General features: G+C 39.5%; 1 protein-coding gene across 1 annotated transcript in view; it reads right to left on the bottom strand.

Annotated features, from left to right (window-relative positions):
* The window catches only part of kcnq5a (potassium voltage-gated channel, KQT-like subfamily, member 5a), a 112,000-nt gene extending 101,159 nt beyond the window's left edge, over nucleotides 1–10,841 (bottom strand). Inside the window, exon 1 of the mRNA XM_028007673.1 lies at nucleotides 9,657–10,841. Within this exon, the coding sequence (XP_027863474.1) occupies nucleotides 9,657–10,003 (347 nt within the window). The 5' untranslated portion in view covers nucleotides 10,004–10,841. The remainder of the gene's footprint in view (nucleotides 1–9,656) is intronic.
* Nucleotides 10,842–13,510: the final 2,669 nt, after the last annotated feature.

The following is a 13,510-nucleotide window of genomic DNA, read 5'->3' as shown; positions in this document are numbered from 1 at the left end:
CCCCAACTCCAGGAATTAGACCGGCGTGATGAATGATTCCATCAAGGATCCTTCAATAAAAGAAAAAAATGTCAATTGAAGCAATCCCCTGTTCACATAGATGACTCTCTAGAATATGCCGTGGGATGAGTGGGTGAGATGTCGCTGCTCTTCCCGACTCGCCGTGTCACCAGGAAGATGTGTGAGTGACAACCCAGATAAATTATCCATAGTATGCGATTGGTAGAGCCTGTTTTAGATATGGTCCCTTATACAGTGTGAGCAAAGATGGCAGGTTTAAATTCCAGCGAAGACTACTGGAATATTAACACTCAACCCAGGTGGTGCTGCACCATTATTAGCAGCTCATAATTTTTATATGCATGTGTGTGTGCACGCATGCAAGTTTGTGTGTGAGGAATTCAGAGGGTGACTCATAAAAGAGCAGAGTGTGTTTGGTGGGACAGCAGTAAAAGGTTACCTATATGTGGAGGAAGAAATGTAATCCACGAAGAGCTCTACATTACACTGACAAAGGAGATCAAAACCATTTACATGTCTGTGGATAAAGCAGTGTTATGGAAATTTAACTTATAAGATTAGATCATTTTTTTCAAATGCATTTTTGAGGGTTGAAACTAATTAATATGCAGTTAAACAAGGCAGTACAGAGGCTTTTAATGGAGTCGACCAGTATTTTTGCAATTTATCGTAATAAATCACATCCTGTCCAACCATAATTTTTAAACCTCCTATGTTGTATTTTACTTGTTCTTTTTTTTGGTATTTATTTCTTTTGATTTTTGACTAAACTGCACTGCGTTTCATGAATATTTCGTGTTTTTAAATGTGCTATACGCATATATTTGGCATGTCACATTCTGTGTGGTTCAAAGGTATCTGTCAGGAGAAGGATACAAAAAATATTCTCCAGCATAATACATTTAATATTGGTCAGTGCTCAATATCTGGACTTAATTGTCTTACTTTATGGTAAACCCAAGCGTTGAATATCATGCTTTGTACTAGAAAATCGTCGGCTCGATTCCCGATGCTGTACGTCTTCCCCTTCTCTCCAATAAAAGCTACTACTGCCACAAAAACCTAAAACAAAACTACAAAAATGCACTGGAATAACCACAGTCTGAACTAGGCCGAGTAGAAAATCAATGGGGTAACCTGAAAAGGACTGTGGGTAAAATTTTTCCACCAAATCTGATAGCAAACTTTTGCAAAGAAGAGTTAGCTTTCAGATGAGTGAGATGCTGATACATCCCCATCGAGTATCATAGTGTGTGGACTTGGTGGGCCCAAATTCAAACAGTACATTGGCAGACATGAAAGGATCCATCAGCCAAAGGAAACTGACACTAAATAAAGAGTCCAAACCAAAATATGCAAAGAACAAAGCAGAAGAAATGACATTTTATGGAACACCCTAAATGAAAACAATAGACAACTTTAAAGAATCCAAATTCATACAAAGGAGACTCTCAAAAACATAAACACCCACAGCGTAATGGCACCAATTTCATCAACTTCTTTGCTGCACACTACACACGGGGGAAAAAAAACATGCACACAACAATTTCACTTTCTCAGTCTCAAAAGTCACAAACATACATGCCACTAGAACCTAAACACTTCCTCTCTGACCTGTTTCAATACAACAGCATCCATTTGCTACTGCAACACCTTCAAATCCTTTGCCTTTTCACCATTTTACCCTCATCAATGTAGATTTTTCACTATTTCAGTCAACATCGCAACCAGAACTCAGCCTGGATTAGTTCAGGGGTTTTTTTCATCAACACCTCAGAGTGAGTCCATAACATAACACCCACCATATGTGCCCGGCGCGAAGGGACCAAAGCTTCGTCGGATTCACTGCATGAAGATCAGAGCGAAATGAGAAAAACTGAAATGCTAATGACTAAAACGACTGAGGAAAACGAGGCAAAATGTAACTTTTCTGATGACTCACTGAACAATATGGGTGAGGGTTTGACCATTAATCATGAGTTTCAATAAGAAACTACACACCGTTCTCCAATCTGGTAGAAATTACTTTTAGCATCAATTATTAGTAATTTAGTGGTGGGAAATCAGTGGCAGAGAACTCCTGTAGTTTAGCTGTGCTGTCAGGTAATTGATCTTTAAAAAGGTGCTTCCTGAGAGCTTTGCACTGAGTAACTTTAAAAGCAGACTTTGCTTGCAACAGCATTAAGGCAGATTAGCACAGTTTAATCACCAATTAGATTAATTACACACAACTAAAAGCCTGAGTATTTTTCAAAAACACTACAGCACAAAAATGATCTTGAACGAATGGCTGACGGACGTTGACGTAAACAGGCCTTCTGATTGACAATGTTTCAAAATGTGGCATGTTTGAAGGACGACGTCCAGCTGGTCTAAACTGCATTTTCATTGATCAATGGAGACAGAAAGGTGAACCCAACCAAAACGTTTTCTTACAGTTTTCTCTGAACCTTATTGGATTACTCATCTGAAATGTGAGCATCGCTGACACAAGGAGAAGGATCAGCTCCAAATCCAGCTACCTGCACATTTCAACCGGTCCAAAACGCTGCACAATATATAAGATGCAACAACACATAGGCGTAACTTCCTGAAGGAATGGTGTGGACATGTCCCCACCAACTCTGGCATGAGGGGGACAGTCCCCACCAATATTTCCTGCACCTTTTGTTCTTTATGTGCCTGCATATGTAACTCGACAGCAGCTGTACGCTGTATTCAAAGCATTAAAAGCCGGGTAATGCTTTTTAAAATTTCTTTGATTTAGTGGATTGGACATCACGTGACTTACTGTGCGCCACAGGCGCTGTTGCTTTGCATTGAGTCAGGAAAATCGGTGGTCGGGGAAATGACACAATCAAGCAAAGAATCTGAGAAGGGGACGCAAACTTTTGATATTGATTGTCAACACTACGGTAACAAGATAAAGTCCAAAGGGATCACATTTCACAGGTCGGTAAAAAACTTTAATTAAAAAATATATAAAGAAAGTGGAGAGTAGGTTAGTAATGCTAAGCTTAACTTTTATCACCTTAGCATGTACTATTGCTGTGCAGTTCAGAGTATTTCGGTTCAATTAACTCAAAAATAAGGCGACCTACATACATTTTCTGACAGATAATCAGAAGTGCAGGTGTTTAAGGTAGCTAATCAACCACCGCGGGTGTTCGGGATCACTTCCCAATGATCGCAAAGTTGAAAATCAAAAACATAAATCTGCAACAGACAGAATGTTCTATTTGGTGTTTGTCTGGCAACGAGTCTGCGTGTGACCTTAACCTGACATACTGAGAAAAAAATAATATGACCACCCGTTTTTCTACATTTTTCCCAAGACTAATTGCATCATTTGTTCGTAGAACGTGGCAAAATTCAGATCAATCATAAAATAGGATTAAATATTTCATAAAGTATAAAGAGCCAAAGTCTGTTAAATTTTAAATCATGGCTCTTATTAAGTAAAATTAAATTATGGGCCATTATAAAGAGAAATTCACTTTGTTCTCTCTTGTTTCTAGAACTTACAGAAACCAAACCACAGATTTATTAGCAGAGATAATATATATTTTTACATATTCAAACATCAGCATCTCAGCTTTAAGCCACATTTTATAGAATCCAGTAACACTGATGGTCACTTTACTCACCAACTACTCCAACCAGACCCAAAAGAGGTTTTGCATCTTTAATACTTGCTATATTAAAAACTCATCTGCTATGTGTAAGTCAGCAGGACAAAAGGTTTAGTCAACCAACTGAGGGACAGCTGTGGAGTCAGAATCACATAATTGAAAAATACAAAGTTTGTACTGACAAGGATTCATTTGGTTACCCAGAAGTTACTTATTCTGCTTTTGAAAAGTTTAATGACATTTTGATTGTTACAAAATCTCAAATAGATGGCACCTGGTCGCTATGTTAGAGACTTTAATTTTTAAGTGAAAAAATAAGTTGTTTTTGAGTTCACCTGTTGTGACAAAGTGAACTTACAGAGATTGCTCATTGGATTGGACCTCAACACTTTCGAAAAATCAAATTGTGACAGTGGGGGAATATCAACAAAGTTTTGTGCGCATTTGTAAAGGAAACGCAACTAATGAGATGACAGAAACTTGGTGAAAAATATGTAGACTCAACAGATTATTTCTCAAATCAGCATGACACCTACCCACTAAGGACTGAACAGCGGCTCCCTTTTCTACATCTTCACCATTGTTCCTGAGAAGGAAAGCAGTTTTGATCAGGAAACACTTTTTGTACCGTCGTGGTCTAGATTACACTTTGTTCTTTCAGTTCTGTTTGTATATCTTGAATTCAAACCTGTCTGCCATCTAATTCAAATCAAGATACGCAACCAGATGTTGCCTGGAAATCAACACCCAGACAGAAGTCTGTTTCCTTTCCTAGAAAATGTGGAATATTTGCCTCCACCTCTTTCTTCTCCTTGTTCCTCTCCATTCATCCTTCTGCTAAGCCTGGCATGGCAGTGCACCAGTGATGCAGTGACACCACTCCCAAGTATCTGTCCTGTGTTACACTGTCCAGTAAGGACTTAACACACACACACACCCGCATACACAGACGCTGTCTTTAATAGTACCAGCTCTGTGCCCATTCATGCAAACACCGGAACACAACATGACAGTATTTATGCGCAAACACAGACACGCACACACAAATCTCTCATTCTGCTCATCTGATCTAATAGGTCCTTAGCAATTTCCAGCATTTTCCATTGGGTGCTGGCCAGCTACCTGGAACTAACACTGAACCTAAACATAGAGTCTTTCATGCGCTCAGGTGTCTTAAATGTCGCTGTGTTCTCAGGAAACAAAGTGCAGCCTCTATGAGAGACCTTTGATGTTAAGCGAATCATACATCCCTTTTTTTTTCTTTCCTGTTTTGATCAATGCAGCTGTAGCTTAGCAAGTGATGGAATAGAGTTTGGCAACAATCCTTTTGTTGGAGATTTAATAACGTTGGTTCCATTGCTTTAGAGAAACACAATAAATGATCATGTAGCAATACAGGGAGATAAAATTTGCCTAGAGATGATTAAACTACCTGTGATATAAATTGTAACAGCTCATACATAGCATGTGCAACGCTATAATACACAGCTATGTTTTGAATATATTTATGTGAATAATTTATATGAATAAGTTATTGTGATAAATGATGATATTCTTTTAAGACCCTTTTCTAGTCGTAATGGCAAAATAAGTTTCTGATAGATTGATAAACTTGAAATTCTAATCAACGTGTAGCACTGGGTCTGGATGATATTTAAAATATCCCAAATACATAAACAAAATGACAAATAAAATAAAATGAATTCTGAAGTCTTTGCAAAACAAACATGTCCTTCAAAAAATAAAAGTGCTTGAAGGGACCAAAACACAAGAATCAAGATTTTTGTCATCCAGTTTTTGGTAGAAAGAGAGAGAGAAAAGAAAAAAAAAAACCGATAAATTATTGAGTTTATTGTAATTTATAATGAACTACAAAATCTATGAGCTACGAAGTTTCTGTTTGTTGAAACACGTTTTGTTATTTAAACTTGGTAGTAGTTGGTCATGAAAATATGAAATATGGGGATGGCGGGGAGAAGAAGATGAATTTTACACCCAGTCCACCATTCAGAAAGCAATTTATCTTGCAGAAATAGAAGTGTGAATGAGCTCAGCTTGATCCTTTTAGCAAGGTGATACTCACAGAATGGCAATTCACTTGGTTGATCCCCCCCCCCCCGTTAGTAGACCAGAACAGCCTGGGGATCATTTGCTGACACACTCATACCATGGATAACTCAATCAATTTCCTACAAACACACACCACAAATACCAAACCTGCTTCTGTTACTCAGACACAATCCAACATGTTGACATGTCAGCGCAGTCAGTGCGCGTGGGGAAAGCAACACTTTACACACTGGCACGTATAAGTACATGGATGTACTGTGATTCTTGCATACCAAAACAAAAAAACGTCAAAAAGTTTGTTGAAAGAAAACAACAAGTCAGTTCAGCACAAAATGCAGACTGTGGCTGGAACCCATTTCCTGCTAATGTGATTAGCCCAACACACGCTATCTCATTTGGGAGACAGAGACTTAATGTCAACCGGAGGAGCATTATTCTGCGAGAAAGCAGCAGCAGCGGCTCGTCTGTATCAAAATTCATACAGCAGGTATATATAGTAGATTCCTCTGTACACCCAAACACATTAAGAAGAAAAAACAAAACACCTTTCTGATGCTCGGTGTGAACCCTGACGCAAAAACAAACAGCAACGATCAAAGGGAACCTTCCTTTTATAAATCATGCGCTCTGTGCTTTGTTGATCACTTATGTGCGAAGGTATTTGTGAGAAGCATGTGTCGATGCCACGCAAGTTTTCGCAACTGTGCAGCTTTACCAAACATCTGTCGGTGTGTTTGGAAATGAGGTGACATTTTATGCTTTACATATGCATTTGCGTGCTGGGGTTCTTTATTGAAGCCATATGCATCGCATTTATGCAGGTAATTAAGAGAGGATTAGTTACATCCTGGGTTTATGAGATTCAGACTTCATTTGCAATATGTAGAGATTAAAACAGTGGACTCATGTAGTATCTTTGCAGCTAGCAGATTTGTTTTTTCACTAATACTGGAGCCTGAGATTGAATGTCTGTTCAAATGTCCCCATTCATCCTGTTGCTTTGTTGTTTTTTGCCACAAAATCAATTAAACAAACTTTTAGTTGAAGTAGGCAAATGAATATCCAACTTTTATTTTGATGCTGTGATTTTTTGATGTTAGCTCACCGCTCAGGGTGTCATTCTATCATGGGGTGACAAAAAGTGCTCTAAGGAGAAAAAAAATCATTTGTCAGTTGCACCCAGATGTGTTTCAATAGGGAGTGGCGACCCGCTGGTTTCGTCCACAGTGTAGTCACATTGAAAAGATACATTGAGGCTGGACAATAATGCTAAACCTGGTAAGTGATTATCTAAATTTGATTGAGTAAGTACAGTTTGAGATTTGGGAGAAGGAAAGTAACATTTTGAAAGTTAAAAGGAGTGTTACAGTAATAAATATAGAGCAATCAAACCTGGGCCTGAACTCTACATTGATACAGATTCTGTAAAAAAAAAAAATGTTTGATATATTTAATAATTTCTCATTTTCATAAATCCAGGGCATCTTTCATCTATTCACCTCTGACTGGAAATTAAGAGCACTGATGTTCTGTTCCTATCAGCTGACCTCCACAATATCAGAGTAAGACAGACATGATTCAGCACTGAGCTTCTCTATCACCCCCTAGTTTTCAGATAAAATAACTGGCTTTCAGTGAACAGAAATACATTTTTTAACTAATTACAGTATCCTATCTGCTTTCACTGCTTTCTAGGGAGAAATGTAAACATGTCAAAGCCTAGGTGTACAAACACAAACAGCACTTCCACAAGAATACTGAAAAAAATCAAAGCAAAGCCACTCAAAGAAATTAATTACTAAAAATGAACGACGTGCAAAAGCCGTCAACCATCTTCAAACAATCCAGATCAAGAAAGCTGAGCCAAAACAACGTTTCTTTTGTTAGATAAAAATGTTAAACATTCAGCCAATCCAGCTTTATGAGTAAACTTTGAAATTTTGAGATCATTTCATTTCTTTTCTGCTCGGATTCTCTAGTTTCTTGTCCCACGCTTTTTCCTGCAAACTTGCCTGAAGCATGAGAGATAAATCTCCTCTGTATCCCACTTAAACAAATGGCTTGCTTTGTTAAGTGTGCACAGCTGATCAGAACCGCTCAGTGTGGGAGGCTGCGGTTTGGAGCAGATGTAACGACTTAACCCCCGCGACCTCGGCTATCCTGCAGGAGCAAATAAAATGTCAGCATCCGGCTTCGCAGCATCTCCTCTGACAGCTCCACTTCCTTCTCACAGAGCTCTTCTTCCAAAAGAAAGGGCTCGGAATAGGGAGGGAGGCGGCGTCTCGGTCCAACGATGGGAACACAATACCTCAGTGGAAGCCTTTTTCATTGGCACCACTGGTGTAGAGTTATAAAAAGCCCTAAAACAAATCCATCTTTTCATCTAAACTTCATTGCCGCAAAGATCGTGGGATCACCAAGACAACGAGATTACCACAAGAGGCGAATCTTTACGACAACAGGTTTTTTGTGAGTGATAAGTAATAAAAAAAAATTTTAAAAACGTTTTCTGACTTACATCTCGGTGTTAAACCCTTTGAGACTGTTATGTAGAAACCCACTCCAAAGTACAGTGAAGGTTATGTAATGCTATGGGCCTGTTACTCAGCTAAATGCTCCATTTCCTGCTTCGGAAGGAAGTTTTCGGGTTCGTGCGAAGCCGCGCAGAAACCGTTACGTCAAGCAACAGATCAGTCAGAGTGCTGCTGACAGACAAAAACCGGGAGAGGTCAGAAAGATCTGCAAATTGATTGTGTGAGAGTGGAGGGAGAAAATCCGAGTATTTCACATAAGAAAAAAAAAAAAGAAGAAGAAGAAAACAAGTTGTGGTCAGTGGGAGGCTGTTTTCAATCTGAGGGCTTTCCTCCCAGAACCACTTTGTTTTGAATTAAGTTGAAGCACTAGCCTGTTGATATCCGTCTCTTTTGTAGTCTGACTGATTTCCCAGATCTCTTGGAGAACATCCAAGTTGTACAAAGATAAGTTAAGCCGTGACCTAATCATATCGAGCCACAGCGAGCACACTAGAGTTTATGTTCCAGGGTCACTTAATTTCACTCTATTTGTATTGACCTGATTCACAACAAACGCTATCATGGCCAACAAGCTCTGATTCAGATATGTAGAGCTCTGTTTACTGTAGCTCAGCTGTGCATGATGGAATGAGCCACCAGTAATGTCAAAGGATATTTTATACAACAGGATACCATCAAAAAGGAAGCTCTTGTTACAAAAATGTATATTCATATTGTATCTTTAAGCAATGTTTTAGCATATTAATTTTCATGGTTATGGCTTGTGGTGGCTGAAAACTCAAAATGTATGTATTTTCTCAAAACATAAGAGCAGTTCAACATAACATCAACATTAGCCTTGAACCATCATGGATTCTGCAACTCGCTACTCTTTTTTTTCTGACTCTGGGACCTTAATTTCCAAATACTGTAACCACTATTCTGGCACACTTTTTCCTTCCACTAAACTTTCAAATTAAATGCTTTGGTACTATTTTATATGAACCAGCTTCTTTAGTAATGCCCTTTGAGGCTTACCATTCTTGAGGAGGGTGTCGATGACTGTCTGCTGGAGAACAATAAAGTCTGTGACCGTGTAAACAAGCCTTTATTTATTGGACTTATGTAATATTTTAATTTATGAATCCCTTTCACTTATTTAATTTAATCAGTAAAATAACTTTTTGACAATATTCTAGTTTATTCTTTACTAATGTGCCTGAATTGTTCATGTACAGGTGATGAAGTCGATGTTGCGGGGTAAATGAAGCAGCATGTACACAGTAGAAGAAAAGACACGTATTTTCTAAGCTGTTTTTCGACGTTTGAAAGTTACAAGACGCGAGTTTTAAAACCAAGAGTAAAATACGTAGCACTTTTTTTCCCCCCCTGAACATTTGTAGCTAAAGTTTGTACTCACACAAAAGCGTGGTAGACAAAAGCCCACTCCCTCGGTCGCTCCAGCACGTTGTAGAGGTAATTCTGGAGCCGCCGGTACCGCGCGTTCCTGCGGCCGCTCTGCGAGCTGTAGGTCAGCGGCTTCCCCAGCAGACTGAGCCGGGCGCCCTGGTTCCTCTCCGCCGCCGCCGCTGCCGCACCTGCTGCTGGGGGAGACAGCAGCCCGTCCCCGACCCGGACCGCGTTGTTCATCGTCCTCCGTCCAGATTCCACATCTTTTAACGGGTGCTCCTGAGTCCGGTTCCCAGCGGAGGTCTTCAGCCAGATCCCGGTGCCGCCGCTTTCGTCGCCGGTGTGACTTCGCGGCATGGCATCACCAGCGCGAGCGTGGAGCGAGCTCAGAGACCGGCTCGCACTCACATGGAGCCAAGTGTGTTTCTTGGTATTCTAACTTCAGCTATTAATGTAAATCGGATTGAGAGGTTAATTATGGGTTAATTCACTAAAGATCTCCCATCCTGTCTCTCTACGCTCATTTGAACACCCGCAGACTCCGATTTGGATACTTTGGCCATCTGCGCAAGGCTGGGAAAGAGTCGGGTTATGAAGGAGTGGGTCTCCGAAGACATTTGTCGGGAGGGAGGACCCCTTCCCCTTCCCTTCCACCCTCCCATACTCATTCTTTTACCAACGCATCCTCACTCTCCCCCTGGACTGTAGTCTTCACGCTTTTGACAGACTGAGCTGTGGTGCAGCACGAAAAGCCCCAAAAGCAAAGTCATCTGGATGAAGATGAAGAGAAATCTGATTAATTTGTTGACTTTGATCACATGCTAATAGGAGCCCAATCAAGACTCCAAAAGGAAGTTTTCTTAATAAAAACAAACTATATAAAACCAGAAAATTTAGTGTAAAATCTTAGACAGACAGATCACATTTGACAAGTGACTGAAAATTGATTTTACCTCAATAACAAGATTTCCCATCATCTAAGCAACTGAGAGTGAGTGCAGGCAGTGACGGCATGAATAAGAGGAACAATTTTGCAATTGTGTTCCTACACAAAACAATGAAATTTAAATATGCTTCTGGTGGGAGCAAAGTGTCTATTTGAATCTGAAGAGACCTCAGTGTCAAATGATGCCAGCGATGTTCAGGGTCTAAAGAAAAGCAATTTTACATCATTTGGTTGAAAAGCAACTGGAAATTATTTATCTATTTAATCAACATATATTTGTGGTTGAAATGTGAAGGTTAAAAAAAAAGACATATCAATGAAGCTGTCAGCTTGAGTTGAGTTTAAATGTTTTAGGTGTTAATGTGGCGTAAAAAGTGAGTCTAGGCTTCGTGTAATCCTAGATGGCAGCATTCTGCAGAAAGCCTCTTTGGCAATAACAGAGTTTCAAACAAGAAGAGTGCAGGGGCTACTTTGACCTGCCATTAAACTACTGAATGTTGAACGACTTCTCCAACCTAATAACATTTTTTTTATTATTTAAAACTGAAATCTGATGTATTCAGAGCATAGTCTCTGCAAATGTATTGATGACTCCAGTATTGGTGTTTACAAATGATGATGATGATTATTATTAATAGTAGTAGTAATAGTAGTAGTAGTTATAGCAGGTTTTTTTTTTTACATTCTACAATAGTAGGTCCAATAACTGATTGTATAAATTGCTTCAAATTTATTGCACATTTCTTTTTGCATGAATATTCGACTGATCTACAGTACACTCCGTCTCTTTCATTTAAAAACCCATTTCTCGCTGTGGTACAAGCCTGACCTCTAGTGGTAAAGTCGTTGCATTACAGCGAGCCAGCAGAACCTAGAATAGGGGTCTGCAACCTATGCAACACAAAGAGCCATTTTGCTCTCAGGACAGCCAAATAAAATTTGTTTAGAGCCGCAAATGTTATATGGCCTTTTGAAGAAAAAAAAAAAAAAAAAAAACAACCTTTTAGACAAATACTTTAGTAAATTTCTTGTGAGTTTGTAAGTAACCTGTTAGGCTCCTGGGTTGTTTTGAGATTTGTTTATTATTCAGTGTTAACTTTGTCCTTAGTCTCTCTCTCTGTGCTTTTCTCTCTCTCCCCTCACACCTGCAGTCACTTAGCCATTCAGCCCAGGTTCATTTTTCCCACATTCACTCTCCCATTATTTAAACACGTCGGCTGGTTCCTGCCGTTTATTTCCCAGTTTCTTCCCCGTACAACCCTGCTGTCTTTTTGCCCTTGGGTTCCTGCTTTTGTTCACCTCTGGCTCCCTGTGCTCCCCATGAGTTTTGTAAGTTTGTCCTTCATTTTTTTCATTAAACATTCTCAATTTACTCAACACCTCTGCCTCGCTGCATTTGGGTCCTAAATCAACACCGCAGACATCATGACAGAATTAGAGTTTTAGTCCTATATTTCAGATTGAAAATGAAGGAAAAACATAAAAGAGGATGATTTTTTTTTCATTTGTGAAAAGCATATAGATTCCAACTTAATGACAATGAAAACTGATATAAAAACTTATTTCTTGTACTTTATGTCATAAAGTGGTGGTGGAAGATGGTGAGGGAAACGCAGCAGACCCAGGATAAGATAAATCAATGAGTTTAATAATGAATGTCCAGACTAACACAGTCCAACATGGTCCAAACAACGGGCAGCACGGCCGAGTGGAAGTCAGGGCTCGACGCCGGTAGCAACCGTTACACAAACGGACGAGACGACGGACATGGGTACACAGACTAGAAGTCAAATGAGACGAGGGCCCGACAAAGACATAGACATACAGGTGACACTAAATACACAGGAGGTAATCATGGAACGAGACACACTTGGGAACTAATCAAAGGGAGACAGGACAACATGGAGACACACAGGAAACTCAAAATAAACACACAGAAAAACACGGATCATGACACTTTTAGTGTCCTTTGTGGAATTTAGCACACAAAGGACCTCAGTTTCTAGATGCAGGAAAATGTAAAAAAAGAGTTAAAAACTTGTTTTTATTGTTTTAATTTCTTCGTCTTAATGTTTAGCCAAAGTTAATAAGAACCATTGCAGAAGGTACAAAGAGCCACTAGCAGTTCTGGTTATTTTTATAATATTTTGTACCTACCTACCTATCTATCGATAGATATCGATAGATATATAGGGGAGACCGGGTATGGTTATAACATAGGGAGAGTTGTAACACCACCAGTTCCACCAATCAGGGATAAGATAGGAGTCACATGATCATTTCAGTGTTTACCCGCTTCCTCCCCAATCCCATATTGTGATTGTCAAGGCTGGAAACAGGCACATGCAGATACTAAGGAGAAAAAACTGATTTTGAGGTAAGAAAGTAAATTTTTTGACCATGACTATATTTTGTTTAGTACTTATACTGTTGCAGATAAAACCATATGACTTACATTAGATGAAAGTGTAATTTCTCAGGCAAAATGTGATGCACATTCCTGTGCTAATTTCAAACCGCTATGCTACTACAGCTAGCTAAACATGGCTGACAGGGTTGGGGTGGTTTGTAACACATCTTTAAAAAGTGTTACAACCATCCCCTTACATACAACTAAGAACATTTTGATTTTAATAATTTTACAGAAGGTCTAGGCAGTGGATACGAAAGACTGATAGAGGTGTGCCTGCAGATGTTTTAAAAAAGGCATCTGATGAGGTCACAAAGAAGAGCAAGTCAGTCAGATCAGTTGCGAAGGCGCATGGGATCTGCCATGTAACACTGAGCAGATACTGCAATTCACTGCAGAAGCTGAGAGAACAGGGGTCCAGTGATCTTCCCAGTGTAGGTTATTGGAGCAGCAACAAAGTCTTCTCTGAGGTGCAGGAGGAAGTGTTGGCTGACTATTTCCTGCCAAG

Source organism: Xiphophorus couchianus, chromosome 22, assembly GCF_001444195.1.
Source record: "Xiphophorus couchianus chromosome 22, X_couchianus-1.0, whole genome shotgun sequence".
NCBI classification, from domain to species: domain Eukaryota; kingdom Metazoa; phylum Chordata; class Actinopteri; order Cyprinodontiformes; family Poeciliidae; genus Xiphophorus; species Xiphophorus couchianus.
The sequence above is the reverse complement of the archived record's forward strand: the minus strand, read 5'-3'. Positions and strand labels throughout refer to the sequence as shown.